General features: G+C 39.5%; 1 protein-coding gene across 1 annotated transcript; it reads left to right on the forward strand.

The window, feature by feature from the left end:
• Positions 1-204: 204 nt before the first annotated feature.
• On the forward strand, positions 205-23,450 carry LOC129887643 (molybdopterin biosynthesis protein CNX1). The gene is made up of 13 exons (XM_055962814.1): positions 205-454; positions 1,286-1,412; positions 3,623-3,753; positions 4,903-5,004; positions 5,122-5,205; positions 13,365-13,592; positions 13,788-13,975; positions 14,103-14,207; positions 15,362-15,670; positions 19,173-19,330; positions 19,547-19,653; positions 20,531-20,587; positions 23,108-23,450. The coding sequence occupies exons 1-13, from the start codon at positions 257-259 to the stop codon at positions 23,327-23,329; spliced, it is 2,016 nt and encodes a 671-aa protein (XP_055818789.1). The 5' UTR covers positions 205-256; the 3' UTR covers positions 23,330-23,450.
• The last annotated feature ends 58 nt before the right edge of the window (positions 23,451-23,508 follow it).

The following is a 23,508-nucleotide window of genomic DNA, read 5'->3' on the forward strand; positions in this document are numbered from 1 at the left end:
AATAAAATATAATAAATTGGGTTAACGGTTTACCCAATAACAAAGTTGAGTAATCCATCCCCACACTGATAAGCCATTAATTATAAAATTTAAGTTCATTACGCACCCGCTAATTCGATAACCCAATATCAATAAGCCAATAATTCAATTTTGTGGTTGTATTATACATAAGAGCGCTCGGTTTTGAACCGCCCTACAAACAAGGGTACTAGTTCATTTGACTCATTGGAGTGTTGAAGAGCTAAAAAAGGCGAAAATGGGCGAAAATGGAGGAACCCAAATCTCAATCAACACAAACAAGATGATATCTGTTGAAGAAGCACTTGAGATTGTGCTAAATGTAGCTCAGCGGCTGCCGCCTGTGACTTTGCCTATTCATGAGGTTTTAGGGAAAGTTTTGGCTGAGGATATCACTGCGCCTGACCCTCTTCCTCCATATCCGGCATCTATAAAGGTATTATTTTTTCACACTTATCTACTGTTTTATCATTTGGGTATTGCTCCATATTTACTCTAATATTCTTGTCTGACCTTTTTCTATGCTTTTTTTTTGAGCCGAGGGTCTTTCGGAAACAACCGTCCTACATTGGTAGGAGTCAGGTCTGCGTACACTCTACCCTCTCCAGACCCCACGATGTGGGATTTCACTGGGTTGTTGTTGTTGTTGGTATTGCTCCATATTGGAAATTATGTTGTATATGTTGATGTTAATTGACTCTTATGTACCGTTAAAGTTGCCTGCTGTTTGATTTGAGAGTTGTAGTCCTGGAAACATCTAAATTATGATTTTCCTCGTACCATTCCCAGAATTTGATGCTCAAGATAACAAGACTTGAGAGAAATAGAGGTTTACATACCATTTTCTGCTTTGCTGAAAAAGCATGAGCGATTCCAGAAGTTGTGCTTATTAAGTTCTAATGGTGAAATTGCACTCTGAAGCTGATAAGCTGATGAATTATCCGGTCATAGAGAAATTCGCGAAATGATAGATGTCTGCTTGTTCAAGGAATAATTTTTTTACTATCAATGGGCTTTGATTTTGTGGGTGGGTGGGGCGGGAAATTGACGATACATGATAAACTTGAGATAAGAGGGATACGAGGTAGAAAAGTAGCAGTTTAGAAGATGAAAGAAAAATGGGAAATGGCTAACAGATATTTATGTAGTTACTTCAGGTGGAAGCAGAAAATAGCTCAAACAATAAGCATGTTGATAAAGAGTTTCATTTATGTCGTTGCCTCTTTGAGGGGTATGGTTAATTTTCTTTTGGGTGGACATGTTGCAGGACGGGTATGCTGTTGTTGCCGCTGATGGACCTGGTGAATATCCTGTAATTACAGAATCAAGAGCAGGAAATGATGCACTTGGTGTGACGGTTACCCCTGGGACTGTTGCATATGTAACTACTGGAGGTCTGTTTGTTCGGATATTGTGGTTCCATTGATATTGTTAAACTCTATACCTTTATGCCTAGACAATATGCTCTTGTTGATTTGGTAAGATACTTAGAATTCTATCTAAAAACAAGCAAAGAAACATCCTTACTGGGAAATATTGATGTTTGACATCTAATCGTAACATACTGCGTCGGTGGTTGATGCTGGTGGAACCACTTGTTAGACGTCACGTTCAGACCAAACTTCAATTTTATTGAGGCTCTAGGGATAAAGTTGAGTCCGGTGAAATCTAAATTGGCCTTGGTGTTTGCTAGAAAACCTCTACTCTTATTAGGCATGAAAGCTTAAAGTCCTACTACATGATATCCTCAGTCATAGTTAGGCTCTGAAGGTGTGAGTGTTGCGGCTTGATACCATTGAAATTGAAAGGACAATAGAAGTGTTAAGGTTTGGGCAAGTATCCTGTTAAAAGTTTGCTTCAATGTTTACTACTACCATTTATGTTGTCTTAGGATATAAGTCTGAAGAGTCACAATTATATGTTGAATCTATATGTATGTCCACTTGTTCGGAGAATGTGAAATCATTTATTGGGATATTGGGCTACCTCTCCTTGAAGATTTCACAAGCTCAAAAGAAGAAGGGCTTGGCACTTCATTCTTGATTTTTATTATTATTTCACTATTTTAGAATTATCATTTGTAATATTATCATAGAGTGCGTTGTAAACTCTGTGATGATCATAGAGTATTGTTTCATCTTCTTATTTCTTACATACATGTTAATTAGTAGAGGTTTTTCATGCCTCAATAGGATTGTAAGGATAGGCATAGCCCATTGGTGGTCGACTCTCCATTTTGCCTTGAGAGAGTTTACTCATTTTGGTGATGAAGACCATAGCACCCGGTGAGAGTTCGAGGTGCTCGAGATGATATCATGCCAAGGTACTTTGGATACTTCGTCACTTATTGAGATAGTCTAGGCTCTATTTTTCTACTAGTTCTAGTTTAGGATTAGTAAGGTAAGGTCTAGCCCCCTTGCTTGTACTTTTTCCTTTGAGGTTTGTTTTATTTTTAATTAAAAAAAATATGAGGTTTAAGGAAAACAGGCGTACAAAATCAAATCAAAGGGGTACTTCTCTCTTCCATTTCACTAGTTAGCCTAAACGTTGGTCAACAAGCAAGCTTTCCAAATACTGTTACCAATTGCATATAGGACACACTTATTGGTAAAATGGAAAAGGCAGCTATGCTAGACAAACTCGACCCCTATATTTTGTAATAATTGCGTTGAGTATTGCCCAACAAATTGTTTATCAATGACCAAAGAATATGAACTTTCTACTTATGATCGTCACGAATTGAATATTGGCCTTTCGTTTTTATTTCCAGTAGTCGGCAATTTTCACACATCTTTTGCCTATCTCGATAATGTTTTGTTTGAGGAGGACACTATTAGCTCGAAAATAAATGTGCCGAACACCACTAAGTCAAGTGCTCATAAGCGGAGACTACTAATGATAGCCAGATGTGTGTTTCAATTCTGCTGGGGTTAAACCTAATGGAGAAAGTTGCTTAGACTGTCTTACGCGAGCATACAACTCGAGTTAGGGAGGCATAACTAATCAGTAGCAACGTTATTCTGACTTCATTGCTGGTCCAACTCCGTCTAAAATGTGTGACTAATAACACTAATAATCCTTCACCAGGTGCCAAGATACTCCAGCTTTATCTCAACAAAAAGTAAGATGCATTCGTGTGACCGATATGAAGTGTTTTCACTTTTCAGAGACTTAGACCGTGTATGAAATGTTTTCGGAAAGTAAGATGCATACATGGGTTGGATTATCTAAAGACCAAAACTGCACTTAAAATAAGCAATCCATGCATAATCCAAGTATTATTACTCACTAAACATTTTCTACATTATTGTTTGCTGCACACAATCCCCACAGTATTGTTCACGCAACAATTCCTGCGTTATAGTCCGCACAATTAGTCTCGAACCAAATGAACCCTTTACATATTATTAACCTATTGCAACTGGAGCTTGTAGCTCACAAGCCCCTTGAAGATAATGAGCAATCAATCTGGTCCAGTTCGGTGGAGTAATTTCTATATTGGTCGGTTTAGAGGCTAGATTACTCTATTTCTTTCGACGGATGGTCGACCAACTAGTACTGTCTTTGTTGTCAATTGATTTTTCCATGCTGTCCACCTATCCAGGTCCAGTGCCTGATGGTGCTGATGCTGTTGTGCAAATAGAGGACACTGAATCAATTTCAGTTGCTTCAGCTGAACCGAAGCGAGTGCGAATATTGAAGCAAACTAGGCCTGGAGTCGATATTCGTGCAGTGGTAAGAACTTGACGCTGTACCTTGGGTGGTATGTCTTATGCCTAGGTAGAATGGAGTTTGGTTTGCAGAACTGTTTTATTGTTGGTTTGTTTTTGGTGTTAGTTTTCTGGAAAATATGTCTGATGAATATTGTTTCGGAATTGGTTCGGATTTGTTTTTTAGGAAAATATCGAAAACGACTGGTTTAAGTTTTAAACCAAACAGATGAAGTAGTGGAAATTAGTTGGCATGTGATCCAAAAACTAATTTACTTTATATTGGCATGAAAATTTTCAGAAAAAGAATCCATGTAGTTTAGTAAGTGCTATTATCTTTTGAAGTGATTAGTTGTATTAACTAGATCCTCTAAATCCCAACAGAGACGAAAAAACACTAGGTGGTTTCTTCTCATTGTCTAAGCCTTGGTGGACAAAGTTATCCAGTACCTTTGCTGGTGGGAGATAGTAGGTACCTGGTGGAATTAGTCGAGGTGGATTCAAGCTGGTTCGTACCACCGTCATTAAAAATGAAAATGAATTTATACAGTGTGTGACAATGAGCTGTACCCTCAGACTTAATGATACATTAAGCTGACTGAAGTCTATTGCTGTCCTACTGCTGATTGGTGTGGCTATTGAGAATATGTGCCACCCCGGGGTAGTCCATATGAGGGACAAGTGAGCTTGAAAGGCATTTTGGTCTTTTTGCATGTTTGAACTAGAGTCTGCTTACAACTTAATAGTGCATGTTGGCTTGTTATCTTTTGCTCGAATATGGCAACCCACTGATTTTGAGTGTCAGTCTTACTGCATCTTCATAAAATTCTTTTGACCCTTGAGAGTCAACAACAACATACCCAGTATAGTTTCACAAGTGGGGTCAGGGGAGGGTGGGGTGTATGCATACCTTATGGACTCCTGAGAGCCATAAACTGCATATCCTTTGGGATACTGCATATTTTAAGAGACTTTTTTTTTTCTTCTGATAAAAGCATATTTAAGAAACCGTTCTCCTTGTAGCAGCTTAAATTTTAATATTTGGGTGTTCTTGTAGAAAAAGAGGCTATAGGCCTTGCAAATGGAACCATTGCTATCAATTACTTACTCTTATGACTACTACCGTGATTGCTCAGTTGGTCCTTTTCAACTGCTTTAAAATTGTCTTTTCCAGGGATCTGACATTGCACAGGGTACTATCGTATTGAAATCTGGGGAGCGATTAGGTGCTGCGGAAATTGGTCTACTTGCCACAGTAGGTGTTGTCACAGTTAAGGTATTTGTTTTATTTCCTTGAAGTTCCAATATTATTATTCAGAATGTCTGTTTATTTCGTACTCTTTTTCTATGCTATTCCTTGTGCAATCATGTTGCATGGATTGCTGATATACAGGTGTACCCTAGTCCAACAATTGGTGTCTTATCAACAGGGGATGAGCTTGTAGAACCAACAAGTGGGAGATTAAAACGTGGTCAGGTTGTGAAAGCTACTATGATACTCTTTTTTTTAAAAAATTTATCTGATGCTCACTGTGGCAACTCAGTTGCAATGAGAATGACACTTCTGTCTGCATTAGTTTGTGACTTTAAAAGAAGCATCTTCATCCAAGTATCTAGTTTCACTAAAAGGAATTTTACAATAAAGTTAACATTTGGTCATAGTACTTATGTGATTCGATCAAACACTATTTTTGCCAGACTATTTCTACCCAAAAGCTATTAGAACCTCTAATAGAATTGAAAAATACTTTTATCAAAAAGCACCTCTCTGTGAAAGGGTCCCCTGTGGGTGGTTGAATAGGTCAAGCCTATGTTTTTTACGGTGAATAATCAACATAAGCAATCTTGAAACATTGAATTTCACAAGAATCCATGTGAAGGTCCTGTAATGCTATCCTATAAAACAATCTTGTTGCCTTGCATCATTATGATGGTTAGAAAACTGTTATGTGGGACAGTGTAGCATTCTTTCAAGCCAAATACACCAGACAGTAGCAAGCATAGCACACTTCCATAAAATATCTTTCCTTCTCTACTAAGCCCAAAACACTAGTGTTAATTAAAAAGAACTCAAACTGCAGAGAATAAGTCATGATTCTCACATACTTGAAAGCAATGTCCTCTATATTTCTCATGCCAAAGAAAATCGATAAACTAATATGGGTGAGACTCATGGTATAATTGCACATCCTTTACCAGACATGAGAAATATCTTTATTCAATTTTCTTCTTCATCAAAACTCTTTATTCAATTTTCAATATTTTAGCAAATCGTTGCCAAAATATTAGCATCATTCATAAATTCTTGTCGCAAACTACCAATATGTAGTATGTTTTCATTGCAATGCTGGATTCCTTGTGTAAAAAATGTATATCAATTGACTTCAAGTTCCACTACATTCGGGTCAATCCATTAATGCTAAATAATTTGTCTTTCAAGGCAAATTAAGTGTAATCTCAAATTGGAATCTCTGAGTCGATCTTTTTTTTACACTGACATACAGGTCTCTGACTAGAATAGGAAAACTTTGTCACACGTTGGATCTAATTTTAGTGTAACAACAACAATTGAGCCTTTATTGCAACCAGTTGATATTGCCTGTATGAATCATTAGTTTCCGTTATTTTCTATTCTTTGCTAAATTCAAATTGATTGCAAGATTAGAGGTCTTTTGAGACAACTTCCCTTCATGTGATTCTAGGCTTGCCTTTTCTTAATCGCGATAAGTTGATCTTGTCCAATCATGTATAGTCTTGAACATTCAAATTTCTATGATTTCAATTTGAGAATATATTATTGGGTGTCGAATTTAGTTCGTATTTCTGTAACGGCTAGTTCTCTCTGCGCTCTCTCTCTCTCTCTCTCTTCAATTTTTCTGCGCCTGCTGCCAAAACCAACAACACCACGAGGTGCGGAGCACTCAGGCGAGCAAACCCCAGTTAGCTCCTCTGAGATCTGCTCAGCCACGCGCCGTCACGCGCCGCCAGAACCCGCAGATCTGCGACGCCACGCGCTGCACGCGCCGGCGCGTGTGGCAGTTTTCGGCCATTTTTCGGCTCCGTTTTTTCTCCCAGGGTGGTCGCCTCTGCATTCCGAGGCTGACCATATATTTGTATCCAGTTTTCCGGCGAGTGAACAGTGCTACGTCGGTGAACAGTGGTTTTCCGACAGTGAACAGTGTTTCGACAGTGAACAGGTTTTACTTACTTGGAGTTGGTACCTCCAATAGCCCATTTCCGATATTTTAGCCTATAAATATTTATTGCAGTGCCAATTTAAGTAACAGTCTCACTGTTATTAAACAATTGCTAACTTGTGCTATACTATTGATCGTCCGTTTATCTGAGAGTAACCTTTCAGTAGCGTATTTCTGCTTTTCTGGCTTTAGTGAGCGATGGTAGACTAGGGTCATGTTCTCGGTTGGGATCGAGGGCCAGGGTTGGGAGGGCTAAGGGGGCTGAGGGAGCTTCTAGATTGAGAGTAGGGTCTTGGAATATTGGGACCTTATCGGGAAAGTCCATAGAGTTAGTTAAGATTCTTAAGAAGAGGAAGATTAATATAGCTTGCGTCCAAGAGACTAAATGGGTAGGACCTAAAGCTAAGGAGGTAGATGGGTACAAACTTTGGTTTTCGGGCAAGTCGAGGTTTAAGAATGGAGTAGGGATCTTAGTAGATAGCGAGCTTAGAGATCAGGTGGTAGAGGTTAGGAGGACCAATGATAGGATGATGACGATTAAGTTAGTCGTTGGAGGGCTCACCTTGAACATTATTAGTGCCTATGCGCCGCAAGTGGGGTTGGACGAGGAGACAAAAAAGCGCTTTTGGGAGGACTTGGACGAAGTGGTGGTCAGTATACCGCCTACTGAGAAGCTATTCATAGGAGGAGATTTCAATGGGCACATTGGGTCTGTTTCGACGGGCTATGACGAGGTGCATGGAGGATTTGACTTCGGGTGCAGGAATAGTGGAGGAGCCTCACTCCTGGATTTCGCAAAAGCTTTTGGTTTAAGGGTGGCCAACTCGAGTTTCCCAAAGAAGGAGGAGTATTTGGTAACCTTTCGTAGCTCGAGGGCGGCGACGCAAATAGACTTCTGGCTCCTTAGAAAAGATGATAAAAGCCTCTGTAAGGACTGCAAGGTCATACCAAGTGAGAATCTTACGACCCAACATAAACTATTGGTCATGGACTTGGAGATAAGAAAGAAGAAGAAGAAGAGGGTCGTGGATGACCGACCGAGGATTAGGTGGGGTCGTTTGACTCCTTCTAGTGCCCTAGAGATGGGGGAGAAGTTGATGGCTATGGGGGCGTGGGATAGTAGGGGGGAGGCGAACAGTATTTGGGATAGGACGGCCAACTGCATTAGGGAAACAGCTAGAGAGGTGCTGGGGGTCTCACGAGGCCGCCATGGTGGGCACCGAGGGGATTGGTGGTGGAATGGAGAAGTCCAGGGAAAGGTAGAAGCAAAGAAGCAGGCATATGTAAAGTTGGTAGATAGCAAGGATGATGAAGAGAAGCGAACGAACAGGAAAAAGTATAAGATGGCGAATAAGGAGGCGAAGATGGCAGTTTCGGCGGCTAAAACGGCAGCCTTTGAACGCCTTTATGCAGAACTAGAGGAAAAAGGCGGGGATAAGAAGCTATTTAAGCTTGCCAAGGCGAGAGAGAGGAAGGCACGCGACTTGGATCAAGTGAAGTACATCAAGGACGAGGATGGTCAAGTACTGGTACAGGAATCCCGCATTAGACAGAGATGGCAGTCATACTTTCACGAACTCTTGAACGAAGGAGGGGACAGAGACTTTGTGGTGGGAGACTTGGATAGGTGTCGCGACTTTGGGTATTGTAGGAGAATAAAGGTTGAGGAGGTTAAGGGAGCTGTTCGTAGGATAAGCAGGGGAAAAGCGACCGGACCTGACGAGATCCCTGGGGAATTTTGGAAGAATGCAGGTAGGGTAGGATTGGAGTGGCTGACTGCGCTATTTAATGTCATTTTCAGGACATCAAAGATGCCGGAAGAATGAAGGTGGAGTACAATCATTCCCATGTACAAGAACAAGGGAGACATTCAAAGCTGCACCAACTATAGAGGTATCAAGCTGCTAAGTCACACTATGAAAGTGTGGGAAAGGGTGATAGAAATGAGGGTGCGGAGTAGTGTGTCTATTTCAGAGAACCAGTTTGGATTCATGCCGGGGCGCTCGACTACAGAAGCCATTCATATTTTAAGGAGATTGGTGGAGCAGTATAGGGAGCGAAAAAGGGACTTACACATGATATTCATTGACCTAGAAAAGGCCTATGACAAAGTTCCAAGAGAGGTCCTACGGAGATGCTTGGAGGCGAAATGTATACCTGTGGCGTACATTAGAGCGATTAAAGACATGTATGATGGAGCTAAGACTAGGGTAAGGGCGGTAGGAGGGGACTCGGAGCACTTTCCTGTTACGATGGGGTTGCACCAGGGATCGACTCTTAGCCCGTTTCTATTCGCCCTTGTGATGGATCAATTGACAAGACAAATACAAGGTGAGGTGCCTTGGTGTATGTTGTTCGCGGATGACATAGTCCTGATTGACGAGACTCACAACAGAGTTAACGACAAGCTGGAGGGCTGGAGACAGACGTTGGAGTCTAAAGGATTTAAATTGAGTAGGACCAAGACAGAATACTTGGAGTGCAGTTTCAGTGGCCTGCCGCGTGAGGCTGACGGGGAAGTGAGGCTTGGTACCCAAGCCATTCAAAAGAAAAGAAGCTTCAAGTACCTTGGGTCTGTTATACAGGAAGATGGGGATATCAACGACGATGTTTCACACCGTATCGGTGCAGGGTGGATGAAATGGAGGCTCGCCTCCGGAGTGCTGTGTGACAAGAAAGTGCCACCAAAACTCAAAGGCAAGTTCTACAAAGTGGTGGTTAGACCGACTCTATTGTACGGGGTGGAGTGTTGGCAAATCAAGAAACTTCATGTTCAGAAGATGAAAGTCGCGGAAATGCGAATGCTGCGGTGGATGTGTGGGCACACTAGGATGGATAGAATTAGGAATGAAGATATCCGAGACAAGGTGGGAGTGGCATCGGTGGAGGACAAGATGCGGGAAGCGAGACTGAGATGGTTTGGGCATGTGAAGAGGAGAGACACAGATGCTCCAGTGCGGAGGTGCGAGAGGTTGGCTATGGACGGTTTCAGGAGGGGCAAAGGGAGGCCGAAGAAGTATGGGGAAGAGGTGATTAGACATGATATGGCACAGTTGCAGCTCACCGAGGACATGACCTTAGATAGGAAGCTATGGAGGACTCAGACTAAGGTAGTGGGCTAGGTGGCCTATCTTTTCTCCATAGTAGTCGTAGTCGCGCTCATTTGTTTATTAACATATGATTTTTGCATGAGATTACTGCTTATATTAGTTGGCCTAGTCTACTTTGGGTATCCTATTTTATCTATAGTAGTTAATGCTTCTTTATCCCCGATCTTTCCTACCCTGACTTTATCGCTCTCATTATTCATATTTTTATATTGTTTGCTATATGCCTGGCTCTACTGACCTATGTCTTGTTTTTCTTGTTTCTCCTCCCTTGTTCTTCTTTCTTAAGCCGAGGGTCTTTCGGAAACAGCCGCCCTACCTTTTAAGGTGGGGGTTAGGTCTGCGTACACTCTACCCTCTCCAGACCCCACATGGTGGGACTATATTGGGTTTGTTGTTGTTGTATATTGGGCTTTAGACTTGCTTTGACTCTGTAGGTTACTTCATATTGTATATCACTCCCACCTTATTTTAACCATCCTAATCTTATTATGACGTGAGAGATATAAAAGAGTTCAGTTCTAATGAATGCCAATTTTATTGCTAGAATCCGTGAATATATATTGTGAATTACCTACAGGTACTTATGTATCATATTTTGGACTCCTTGTTTAGAACTTCTATGATATAGGAAATATATTAAGTGTTTGGCAGGTCTAGTGTATGACACTGTTATTGCTTGAATATGTGAATATGGCCTATTATATTCAACAAATATAATATCTTGATACAAGTATATGCAAATGTCCCTTCTAATAATTATCACTCGAAATAGATTTTCTTCAAACGTTGTTGCTTGGTTTGTTCCATTTAACAAAGATTGACTCTACATAGGATTAAGAATAGGGAGACCTTTGTTGTATCAACAAATGTAATATAACAATTATGCCTCAATCCCCAATCAAATTGCGGTCAGCTATATGAATCCTCAATGCTAATGCCGCTCCATAATTAAGCTCATCATCAGTCAATATAACAACAACAACAACAGCATACGCAGTGAAATCCCACTAGTGGGGTCTGGGGAGGGTAGGATGTACGCAGACCTTACCACTAACTCATGGAGATAGAAAGACTGTTTCCAAAAGACCCTCGGCTCTAAAGTCACAGCCCCAAGTAAGAGAGAAAAACAATATATATAGCATAATGACAAAAAAAATGATGCAAATTTTACAATACAAGAACAATAATGAGAGCAAAGTAATGTGATAATTAAAGACAATAACAACATAACTATAATGGCACGCCTAGACCTACGACCAACCCTAAACCGACACAAGACAAGATACCATTCTATCCCTACTAGCCTTCTACCCTAATCCGCGACCTCTATTCCTTTCTATCTAAGGTCATGTCCTCGGTGATATGGAGTAGCACCATATCTTGTCTAATCACCTCTTCCCAATACTTTTTCAGTCAACCCCCAAATCCAATTGCTCGCACCTCCTAACTGGGGCGTCGATACCCCTCCTCTGCACATGCCCAAACCATCTGAGTCTCGCTTCTCTCATTTTGTCTTCCACAGAGGCCACTCCCACTTTCTCCCGAGTAACCTCATTCCTAATCTTATCACTCCTAGTGTGTCCACACATCCATCTCAACATCCTCATCTCCACAACTTACATCTTCTGAACATAAGAGTTCTTTACTGCCCAGCACTCTACTCCGTATAACAACGCTGGTCTAACCACCATTCTGTAGAACTTACTTTTAAGTTTAGGTGGTGCCTTCTTATCACACAGGACTCCAGAGGCAAGCCTCCATTTCATCCACGCTGCCCCAATGCGATGCGTGACATCCTCGTTGATGTCCCCACTGCTCTGGATGATGGATCCAAGATATTTAAAGCTTTCTGTCTTGGGGATAAGTTGAGTGGCAAGCCTCAATTTCATGTCCTCTTCATCCATCGCAACACTGAATTCGTATTCCAAGTATTTAGTTTTGGTCTTGCTCAATCTGAATCCTTTGGACTCCAGAGTTTGTCTCCAAACCTCCCGTCTATCATTAACTCTGTCCCGAGTCTCATCAATCAAAACTATGTCGTCCGCAAATAGCATATACCATGGAACCTTTTCTTGAATAGACCGTGCCAGCTCATCCATCACCAAGGCAAAAAGAAAAGGACTCAGTACAGATCCCTGATGTAGTCCTATCTCAATAGGAAAATGCTCTAAGTCACCTCCCATCGTCCTAACCCTAGTCTTAGCTCCATCATACATGTCCTTTATCGTCCTAATATACACCATCGGGACACCTTTAGCCTCCAGACACCTCCAGAGAACATCCCTCAGAACTTTGTCATAAGCCTTTTCAAGATCAATTAACACCATATGAAGATCCCTTTTTCTTTCTCTAAATTTCTACACTAGTCTCCGCATAAGATGGATTGCTTCAGTGGTCGACCACCCCGGCATGAATCCGAACTGATTCTCTGAGATTGACACTCCTTTCCTCACCCTCAACTCCACCACTCTTTCCCATATCTTCATTGTGTGGCTTAGCAATTTGATACCCCTGTAATTATTACAGTTTTGATTATCACTCTTGTTCTTCTACAATGGAACCATAGTACTCCACTTCTATTCATCGGGCATCTTAGCTTTCTTCAAAATAACATTAAACAACCTAGTCAACCACTCCAAACCTGTCTTGGCAATACTCTTCCAAAAGTCCACCGGAATCTCATCGGGCCCAGTCGCTCTCCCCCTCCTCATCCTGCTAATAGAACATCTAACCTCCTCAACCCTAAAACACCTGCAGTACCCATAGTCCCGAAGACTATGAGAGTGCACCAAATCACCCAGTACAATGTCTCCATCTCCTTTTTCATTTAAGAGTCTGCGGAAGTAAGCTTGCCACCTTTGCTTGATAGAGGTCTCATCCACTAACACTTCACCTTCCTCGTTCTTGATGCACTTTATTAGATCCAAATCGCGAGCTTTTCTCTCTCTCGCTTTGGCGAGCCTATACAATCTCTTATCCCCACCTTTTCCCCCTAACTCGACATATAAGTGTTTAAAAGCTGCCGTCTTAGCATATATATCTTTGAGGAATAAAAGGCTCCTAGAACACACATGACCCAAAGTAAACGTACTAACATGATTAAACATATTCCCAAGTATTTAGTATCACCTCTATAGACTTTTTTCTTCCATTGTATCCTGTTTCGCTAAGTGTGCATGGATTCTAAGAGATTGTAAGTCTTTTGATGCGACTTCTTTCTATGTGATTTTAGGTCTACCTTGGGTTTCTAAATTGCAAACCAAACACCATATTAGGTGCATACATTCTTCTCTGGTGTAATTTACTTAATTTCAATTTATCATAAGCAGATCAGGGACTCCAACCGTGCAATGATCCTAACTGCTGCAACACAGCATCAGTGCAAAGTTCTTGATCTTGGTATTGCTCGTGACGATGAGCAGGAGATTGAGAGGATATTAGACAATGCATTTGCTTCTGGAATTGACATCCTTCTCTCCTCTGGAGGTGTTTCCATGGGAGACCGGGATTTTGTGAAGCCTTTACTTCAAAAGAAAGGGAGAGTATTATTTCAGAAGGTAATGCTGGCAATATATGTATATAAATTTTGGAAGCTTATATTATTATAAGGTAATGCTCCCTGTGTATGTTTATAGATTCAGCTGGGAGTTTGTACATATATATATCTCTTGGTGTTTCTTGTTTGTATCGACACACATCTTGTGCCTATAAATTTAGAAAATAATTACTTACTGACATTCTTTACAAATCAGGTTCTCATGAAACCAGGAAAGCCTCTGACATTTGCTGAGATCCTTCCCATATCATCTGACAGGACTTCTAGTAAGATTCTTGCATTTGGGCTACCTGGAAATCCTGTGAGCTGTTTGGTCTGTTTCCATCTCTTTGTGGTTCCAGCCATTAGGCGCCTCTCTGGGTGGGCGAACCCACATCTTCCAAGGTTGCCTTGAGTTGACAGAAGAAGTTTTCTTCTCTCTCTAGCCCCTCAATCCTTTTTCTATTCAACTTTTGGTTGATTTATAACTGTCCAATCTCGGTAAAGCAGTATCCATTTCTAACAATTGTAGAGTGCAAGCTCGTCTAAAGCATTCAGTAAAGACAGAATCTCACCGTTCAGAATTCCATCGAGCTATTATCTCCTGGCAGTTGAATGATGGGTCGGGTTATCAAGGGTAAGCGTTGTATTTTCTGTTTATATTTCTCTTTCGTTCAGAACATGCAGTTCCATCCAACTATAATCCTTCAAGGGTGAATTTTTGAAGTTCAGTAGTTCATATCGTTTTCCAAATGCACTTACTGGTGTCATAGATGCTGGTTCTCTTGGGTTTTTAATCTAAGAAGCTCCCTTCTTGTTTACACTTTGTCTGATGTATCACATATTGCAAATGGTGGAAATGCTTGATATATGAGCTTATTCAGTAAATTAAAAATCAGTTGATGTGGATGCTTTCACTGGGTTGTTGTTGTTGTTGTTGTTGATGTGGATGCTATTCTTTTTACTTTGCTCTGTGGTCTTGAATGTACAATATTTCAATTACCCCATAATTTGACGTATTTGTAACGATATGATTTTGTGCCTCCCTACATTTACTTTTCATATAACAAGGTTCGTAGATCACTAGATTGTGCATTTTTTGCTTCTTTCGCTGTTTCGCCTGTAAAATCCTAGCTTTCTCAAAATGTGTTAGGGATGGATTCTAATGTAACTCTATAAATCGTGAAATGGGATATTGCGGGACTGTATCCAAGTAGCATAGCTTAAAGACTTGTATTTCGAGGTAGGGACGAGATGTGAGATTTAGAGAACCTCCAGTTTTATATTACTCCTAGTTTGCCTATAAGATAATTTATTTGTTATTGGGAATCAAATGGGTCTGAATCGCCTTATAGAAGATTCATTTAGTCAAACCCCAAGTAGAGCAGTTGATTGATATTTTGTTTTGAGGGAAGAGGGGCCAAGTTGAAGGTGTCCAAGAGGAACGTGAAAGAGAAGGTAATTTGCATATGTTGCAGGGTGAAAACTATGAATATACCGCAATGAGGGACCTAAGCTAATCTAGTTACTGGCAGGCAATCCCAATTCATCTTCATGATATTATAGGTTTTCGAGTAAAATGTTTTTCTGAAGAACTGTTTTTCTTTGAATCTGCTATGAGGCAAACTTTTATTAATTAAGGTAATTAGATTTAGTAATCGATCATTGAAGGGAACTCAGGAGTATGAAGACCCAATATTAAATCAAGTATAATACCACATTCATGCTCTATTAGCAGATTGTTTCAGAGAATGGCATCAAAAGCTTCTTTTCCTCCTTTATGATTTACAGGTTCATAGCTGAGAGTACAGGTCATCAAATTAGCAGTCGACTTCTGAGTATGAAGTCAGCCAATGCTTTGTTAGAGCTTCCGGCTTCAGAAACTTCAGTGTCTGCTGGTGCTTCAGTGTCTGCAATTCTAATTTCTGATATAAGTAATTTCCCTGGAAGCAAGAATCTGCAATTGACAGACTTAAGTAGCACCCAACAAGAACATAAGCTAGCAGCTGTGGATGCTGGCAGTTCTGAAGTATCTGAATTTAAGGTAGCTATTCTTACAGTAAGTGATACTGTTGCCACAGGATTGGGACCTGATCGCAGGTAATTTCTAAGTAGGAAGCTGCTTCTCTTCTATTTTTGCCATTTGTACCAAGTTGCTCCGTTGTTTTGAACTTATGTTCCATATATACCAATGTTTCATAATGTCCTGTTATCGGGGGCACTTCTCTTTTCTCCTTTCTTTCTTCTGCTTATTTTTCTAGTTCACTATTTTCTTATTCTTCTGCATTCATGCTGACAATTTAGAGGAAAGAGTGCATTACTTCCATTTTGCATGCCATATCTTGTTAGCTAGTAATTTGTTAATGACATGCATATCCCATATCATTTCTCATTGATGTGCTTAGATTGGTTGTCTTGAGATAGAAAGATGGCATTAAGACCATTTTGGCATGTTCTTATATGTTAACCAGTAAATTCTTTAAGAAAGCACATCCTGAGTTGTTCTTGGATGGTCATTTTTAAATCTAATTTGAAACCAACTTCGTTTATGATTGAGATGCATAGAGTGGTCATCGTGAAGACCATCAGTGACTCCTCATTTCTCCACCGACTTGGGAATTCTTCACAGCTAACCGTCTAACGAGGAGTGACATGTTTTTCAACCTTCATAATGAACCCCCCCCCCCCCCCCCCCCCCCGCCACACACACACAAAGAAAATGCTTCATCTCCTAGATTATAGTGCGTTTGGATTTGAATTTTTAATCTTGTTTAACTGAAAATTACTCAGGAAAGATGGTACCTCTAACTGTGTGCAAGAAAAGAGGAAGTACCTCAAACTTTGTAGTCAAACGTTGATAAGAGTCTAGCTTTTATTTCATTTGCCTCCATGGCCACCATCAATTACTATACTATTACTTGAGTTTACCACTCCTTGTCTGAGACATGACGGTGCAACTGACACATCAGTTCTCAGTTCTTGGAATTGAAAGAGATGCATCGGGATACACCTCCCTTTCTCCCACCTTTTTTATAAAGAGAGGTCGCATCAGGATACACCTTTTTGGTTCGTCATTCCAAAAAGGTCACTTTAGTGATGCGAAAGTAAAAGTGGCATATCTGATATAACTCTGTGTAAAAGTGAAACATGCGAGTACAGAGACTCTTTGCTACATATATAAAGCTACTTCATATTATTTGGTGTTTGAATGGCTCATATATAGTTAATTAGGATCATATTGCTCTAGTGCTTCCAGAAGAGGCAAAATTTACTATCCTAAATACCTAAATGATAAAAGAACTGGGAGGATAGTAGTTATTCTTTGACAGGTTGAACTCTGGAGTGGGAATGTTTACTTTCTTTCTCCTTCTAGCTCTACCTCTGTGTTCTTTCTATTGTTTCCTTGGTTTTCGCATGAATAAGGGAACTAGCATTGTACAATTGATTAGATCGGCTGATATTTCTTTAGTTTTCCGGTTAAAATGTCTCATCTGCAAGTGAACATTTTGTCAAATGCTTAGATATTCTATTTTGAGTTCATCATAGGCTGGTTACGTTAAATAATTTTTGTTTTTCCTCTTTTCATTCTTTGAGACACTCCTTATTTCTCCATCCACTAGGGGATTCTCCACAACTGGCCGTCTAACAAGGAGTGACATGCTTTTCAACCTTCATAATGATCTTCAATCTAAGCCCCCCACAAGAAAATAAAACAGAAAAGCAAAAGCTTCATCACCTGGATTATAGTGCTTTTGGATTTAAAATTTTAACTTTGTTTAACTGAAAGTTACTCAGAAAAGATGTTACCTCTAAGTTCTAACTATTTGCAAGAAAAGAGGAAGTACCTCAAATTTTGTAGTAATTGGCAACCATTGATAAGAGTTGAACTATTATTTCATTCGTCTCTGTGGCCACTATAAATGACTATGCTTTTTCTTGAGTTTACCACTCCTTGTCTGAGACATGACGGTGCAACCGACACATCAGTTTTCAATTCTTGGAATTGAAAGAGATGCATCAAGATACACCTCCCTCCCCCCACCTTTTTTACAAAGAGAGGTCGCATCAGGATACACCTTTTTGGTTCGTCATTCCAAAAGGGTCACTTTAGTGGTGCAAAAGGAGAAGTGGCAAATCTGATATTACTCCATGTAAAAGTGGAACATGTGAGTACACAGACTCTTTGCTACGTATATTAAGCTACTTCATATTACTTGATGTTTGAATGGCTCATGTATCATTAATTAGGATCATATCACTTTACTGCTTCCAAAGGAGGCAAACTTTACCATTCTAAATGCCTAAATGATAAAAAAACTGGGAGGATGGTAGTCATTATTTGATAAGTTGAAACTCTGCAGTGGGCATGTTTACTTTCTTTCTCCTTCTACCTCTACTTCCTTATTCTTGCTATTTTTTGGTTGGTTTGTGCATAGATAAGAGAACTAGCATTGTTCAATTGATTAGAGCAGTTGATATTTCTTTAGTTTTCCAGTTAAAATGTCTCATCTGCAAGTGAACATTTTGTCAAATGCTTACATATTCTATTTTGAGTTCATCATAGGCTGGTTACTTTAAATAACTGTTGTTTTCCCTCCTTCAATCTGAGCGTCCCCCCCTCCCCCCATACACACACAAAGAAAATGAAACGGAAAAGCAACAACTTCAATACTAGATTATTGTGCTTTTGGATTTAAAATTTAACTTTGTTTAAGAGGAAGTACCTCAAACTTTGTAGTCATCGGGAACCATTGATAAGAGTGGAACTATTATTTTATATGCCTCCATGGCCACTATAAATGACTATACTGTTTCTTGAGTTGATACACCTCCTCCTCCTCCCTCTCTCCCCCCCCCCCCCCCCCCCTTTTTTTTTTTTTTTTTTACAAAAGAGAGGTCGCATCAGGATACACCTTTTTGGTTCATCATACCAAAAGGGTCACTTAAGTGATGCAAAAGGAAAAGTGGCAAATCTGATATTACTCCGTATAAAAGTGGAACATGTGAGTACACAGACTCTTTGCTACATATTCCATCGAGTACACAGACTACTTCATATTTCTTGGTGTTTGAATGGATCATGTATCAGTAATTAGGATCATGTCACTAAGTGCTTTCAGAAGAGGCAAAATTTACCATCCTAAATGCCTAAGTGATAAAAGAACTGGGAGGATGGTAGTCATTATTTGACAAGTTGAAACTCTGCAGCGGGCAGGTTTACTTTCTTTCTCCTTCTAGCCCCATTTCTGTATTGTTTCTATTTTTTGCATGGTTTTCACATGGATAAGAGAACTACCATTGTACAATTGATTAGATAGGCCGATATTTCTATTGTTTTCCTCTTAAAATGTCTCATCTGCAAGTGAACATTTTGTCAAATGTTTAGATATTCTATTTTGAGTTTAGCATAGGCTGATTACTTTCATTGTTTTTGTTTTCCCTCTTTCTTTTCTCTGCGTTAACACTGTTTTCACCTTGGATTGAATTTACATGGCCACTTGATAATTTCGTGCTCCCATGGAATGCTAGGCCCATTAAAAAAAATCTTCCCTTTCTTGATTATTATATGATCTGAGATTCTTTATGCTATATGACCTTGCAGTGGTCCAAGGGCAGTTTCTGTCGTCAATTCATCATCAGAAAGACTAGGAGGGACAAGCGTAGTTGCAACAGCTGTTGTGCCAGATGATGTGCAAAAGATTAAAGACATGTTGCAGAAGTGGAGTGACGTTGACAAAGTAGATCTTATTCTTACCCTTGGTATGTTAGTTGTTATGGCCATGGTCCATTTCTTTGTCAAGCAATAAAATATTTTATGAATGACTTGCTGTTTTTCATTCACTACTATGGCTGGAGTAGCAATAAGTCTATTTTATTTTATTTTTCTGCTGAAATGGCTCTTTCAGAACACAAAGTTGTCATCTAGAACCTTCGTTATTCTTCTTGTTTCTCTCATACTTTTACTGGATGAGTCAGGTGGGACTGGCTGTACCCCAAGGGATGTGACCCCTGAAGCTACCAAAAGTATGATACAGAAAGAAACACCCGGTCTTCTCTATGTTATGATGCGAGAAAGTTTGAAGGTACTGTATTAAAGTTCTCATGTCACTATATATGTATTACAGGTGCTAAAGTTTGGCAGATATTTTAGACACCCTTGTCTGTATAACCTTCATCTAGTTGATTGCTGAAACTGTGGGTTGTCGAACAAAGAATGAAAAATAGAACTAGGTGTAAAATCACATGCCCATGTTATTATTCACAGTGCAGCTCTATTGAAAAAGTGGGGGGAAAAGATAAATCTATTTCCTAAGCATATTCAAAACTTAAATACCAAAATTTGTATGAGTAATCTTGAAAGTTGACCAAACATGGGTTTACCCTTGAGGTTGATGAAATTAGAATTAAGACCATGGAAGATTAGAGTTTAAATCCAACATAGGCAAAAAATTTACTTGAGTTTTTCCTATTTTTCCTAAGCTAGGTGGATAGTTGAGGTGCCTGTAAGTTGGTCCAGTCCCGACACCACCGTTATCCAAAAAAGTTTATAAATAAAATAAAAGGGAGAGAAGCTGAAAGCTGACTTTGTCCTGGCTCGAAAAGAGCCGTGTCCCAAACTGCACCCTGCCCACCAAGAAAAGTATCTCAAGCAGTAACTTTTCTTCAAGTATTAAAATGAACTAGAGAATTCAAGTCAACCAAGTGATTTTCTGTTTGTCTTTATGGTGACCTAACAACAATAGATGTGTATTGTCAAACACCTAATGAAGTGTCTTCTTTTGATAACATCAGATATTTAATCTTCAGCATGATTTCTTTATTTTCTTAATCAGTTATCTGGTGGTTGAAACTTTTGCATGTTCACATAAGGCAGCTCTAGAATTTTGCATGTTTATGTAAGGTGGCTATAATATTTTGCCTTTATGGTGGACTAACAATCATGCATCTTACTTCACATAGGTTACGCCTTCTGCAATGCTCTCACGTGCAGCAGCTGGAATAAGAGGATCAACATTGGTAAGGCCAGAAGTCCAAATATTGTATGTTTACTATCATGCACCACCAAACCACCCACATGAATCAGCCGAAAGTTTCCTCATATTGTTGATAAGCTCAACTTAAAATTGTGCTCGACTGACACAAAGGGAAGGCATTTGTGGTTTTAGAACTTCAGACAACTATTACAGTAAGACCTAATTACCTTGACTAAACTAAAAAGATAATTAAATTTGTACAAGCTTGCACTTTGAGTTGAATTACACTGTCACTGAGTTGACATACTGAGCTAAGCATACATTTTCACAAGCACATTGTGCTATAATTACTCGGATTAATATGTAAAACTTAAATCTTAGAGCTAGAACAGTTCTGCTGCAAGTTTATGTGAAGTTTCTGTGTATATTTCTCCTAACACCTATTTTGAGCAAGTCCAAATTATTGAGCTGAAGAGGTTTCAATTATTTTTATAGGTCTTGACCCTGTTTCAGTCTTTACTCTAGTCATTTTTTTATCATTTGAGTTTAACTCAAAACTAGGGATGTGTTTCATCAGTTGAGTTATGATAGGATCTTTTATATAGGGACAAGATATTGGGTTACTAGCAAAGGTTCTGTCTTTGTAATCTTAGTCTTCCATTTGACTGAACGCCTTTGCTTAGGAAGTCGAATCTGAGTGTTGAGTTTTAAAACTATGGTTCATCTTTCATTTTTACCAAAGTCCTTTGCTTTGCAAGTCGAACTGAGTGTAAAGTGTCAGAACTGTAGTTGTATTTTCATCAATTTATGCATCTTCTCTCCCTAATCCAATAATCTCTATTTTTATCTGTGTGTTGGTTTTGCTGTACATTCATGTTTTACCTCCGGCAACAGGTGTCACACTTCTGATTACACTTCCATAGTTGAAAGAAACGGGATAGAGAATCATTAATAATCTTCAATGTAAAATTACAACTAGTGGAAATTTTAAAGTGTTAAAGTGTGTGACCATCTCATCTAAAATCATAAGCTGGCAGAGAGATCACACTTTTATAACTTAGTGGGTGTTTGAATTGACTTATTTTAAGTATCTTTTGACTTTTAAACCCTTTTATTTTTGGAGGTGTTTGGGAAAGACATAAAGCTGGAAAAAGTTCAAAAATAAGCTAAAAGCCACCACGTGTGGGCCTGGTTTTTTTTTTCACAGCTAAGAACGTGGAAATTCTTTTTGATAATGGATGACTGTGAGATTTGATCCCAAGACCTCTTCTTTGCTCTAATACCATGTTAAAAAATGGATTTTGGTCCCAACTCAACCCCGAAATCTAGCTCCAGAGATGAGGATTGCCCAAGATCTTATAAAGAGACCTAATTCCCTAAGCCCACTGATGTGGGATTCAACACCCCATTACACCCAGAACTGTACATCTTGAGCTTGTGACAATGTAAGACTCCCACATCGAATAAACAATGAATTGGGATGGACCCGATTCTGATACCATATTGAAGTGTGTGATCATCTCATCTAAAAAGTTTAAGTTGTTAAAGAGAGCACAATTTTATTGCTTAGTTATATTCTCAACACGTCTCCTCACGTTTAGGCTTGGTTTTTAATTTCATGGGCCAAACACGTGAAAATTCTTTTTGATAATGGGTGGTGGAGAGATTTGATCTTAAGACCTTTGTCTATTATGATACCATAGTAAAGAAATGGACCTTGATCTAACTCAATCCCAAAAGTTAACTGATGATAGGAGGATTGTCCAAGATATACAAGGAGACCAAGAACCCCTTATCCCACCGATGTGGGATCCCAACAGGAAGCCAGTGATGGATGTAGATAGTAGTTCCCTTTATTTGCTTTTCGTTCTTTTTCTTTTGCAGTTGGACTGGTCTGCGACTCCATGATAGTTTAAGGTAGTTAAGGATGAGAAAGTACTTCGAGTTGATAGTGAATCTCATCTCAAGATGCAAGTTGTTTTCGTATTCAACTTAAACTATTTTCCTTTTCAAAACACTTGAGTTCATTGGAAGTAAGTGTTGGTGGTTGAATATTATTAGACTTCACCAAATCCAAATGTTGTTTGTCAGTGTATGAGAAAGCTCCTTCTCTCAACTTTTGCTGCTGTTTTTTCCTTAAAGATATCCTGGCATCGTTAGGATATTCTCTTTTGTCCAATTCATGTTAAACCCTTAATACTGGAGACTGCAGGTTGATGCCTGCAAGGTTAAACTGCTAAATGATATGGCTTTCTACCTGTTAGGAAGTGGACTGACTTGAGAATGTGAGGCACGCCATCTAAGTGTCAAGAAGAGAAGAGAGGCTAGGCTAATTTGCAACATTTAGTGAGTTGACTTGCAGATTTTCTTCCTTTACCAGGAGAGCCAAGTGCGAACTAAATTATAAGTTCCTTCTATGTAAAGAAAGTGCATCTATCTCTAATTGGCACAAAAGATTTAATTGTATCCCTTCATTGGTTAGAAATATTTTGCTTTTCCTGGAGCTTCTAACTGCTTCTCCTTGTTATATGAGTCCCTTATGTATGTTTCACAATGTTTTCAGATCATCAATATGCCAGGCAATCCAAATGCAGTCGCGGAGTGCATGGAAGCTTTGCTGCCTGCACTTAAGCATGCACTTAAGCAGGTAAGGGGTGACAAGAGAGAGAAACATCCTCGTCATATACCTCATGCACAAGCTGCTCCCACAGATACTTGGGAACGCAGTTACAAGTTGGCTTTGAGTGGTGGCCAAGAAGAGCATGGTTGTTCGTGTTCCCACTAAAATGTATACGACATTATAACTTGGAACATGTGCATCTAAAGCACTTTTTAGTTGTATTTTCCAATGAAAAGTGCCATTGTGAAGTGCAAATTTGCCAAGCAAGATTTGTGCCTTTCGTTGATATTTTTTGTGGTCTTTAAAGCACATTCAAAGTAAATATTGTTTTGAAGAAAGTGAAT

This window comes from Solanum dulcamara, chromosome 4 (assembly GCF_947179165.1).
Source record: "Solanum dulcamara chromosome 4, daSolDulc1.2, whole genome shotgun sequence".
Classification (NCBI taxonomy): Eukaryota; Viridiplantae; Streptophyta; class Magnoliopsida; order Solanales; family Solanaceae; genus Solanum; species Solanum dulcamara.

What these genes read in the sequence shown, in the direction of transcription:
- LOC129887643 (XM_055962814.1), top strand. Translation starts at nt 257, where the DNA reads ATGGGCGAAAATGGAGGAACCCAAATCTCAATCAACACAAACAAGATG. An exon ending in AGATCTTATTCTTACCCTTG is followed by an intron (nt 19,331 to 19,546) that starts GTATGTTAGTTG and finishes TGGATGAGTCAG; the next exon opens with GTGGGACTGGCTGTACCCCA. An exon ending in TGATGCGAGAAAGTTTGAAG is followed by an intron (nt 19,654 to 20,530) that starts GTACTGTATTAA and finishes TACTTCACATAG; the next exon opens with GTTACGCCTTCTGCAATGCT.